The sequence below is a fragment of the Penaeus monodon genome, chromosome 27 (genome assembly GCF_015228065.2).
Source record: "Penaeus monodon isolate SGIC_2016 chromosome 27, NSTDA_Pmon_1, whole genome shotgun sequence".
In the NCBI taxonomy this organism is placed as follows: Eukaryota; Metazoa; Arthropoda; class Malacostraca; order Decapoda; family Penaeidae; genus Penaeus; species Penaeus monodon.
The window spans coordinates 24,263,419-24,263,713 of record NC_051412.1 but is presented as its reverse complement, the minus strand read 5'-3'; the positions used below and the strand labels follow the sequence as shown (position 1 = coordinate 24,263,713).

Below are 295 nucleotides of genomic sequence, written 5' to 3'. Positions count from 1 at the left end.
TAGTATTGTTTTGTTAGGAAAGGCTGTTAACATTGACAAAGCTTTGAAGTGTCCTTTTTAAGCTCTGGAATGAAAGGAATCTCAACTAAAGGGTTTCTTATTTTGCAGATATTGATCAAGGAGATATTAGATGCAATAAAGTTAAGCAATAACAGCAAGACAAAAAACATTAATACAACATCACTGAAAGACCTTGTTATACCCACTAAAAGGAATGAAACAAAAAAATCAGGTAAGTTTTGTTGTTTTCATTGCGTGAAATATTTTTGCCTTTGTGTTGAACATTGTAGATGAA

The 295-nt window shown here is 31.2% G+C and overlaps 1 protein-coding gene across 1 annotated transcript in view; it reads left to right on the top strand.

Moving 5' to 3' along the window:
• The window catches only part of LOC119590702 (glycosyltransferase 8 domain-containing protein 1-like), a 5,793-nt gene that overhangs the window by 1,708 nt on the left and 3,790 nt on the right, over nucleotides 1-295 (top strand). The window contains exon 3 of the mRNA XM_037939388.1: nucleotides 109-232. Within this exon, the coding sequence (XP_037795316.1) occupies nucleotides 109-232 (124 nt within the window). The remainder of the gene's footprint in view (nucleotides 1-108; nucleotides 233-295) is intronic.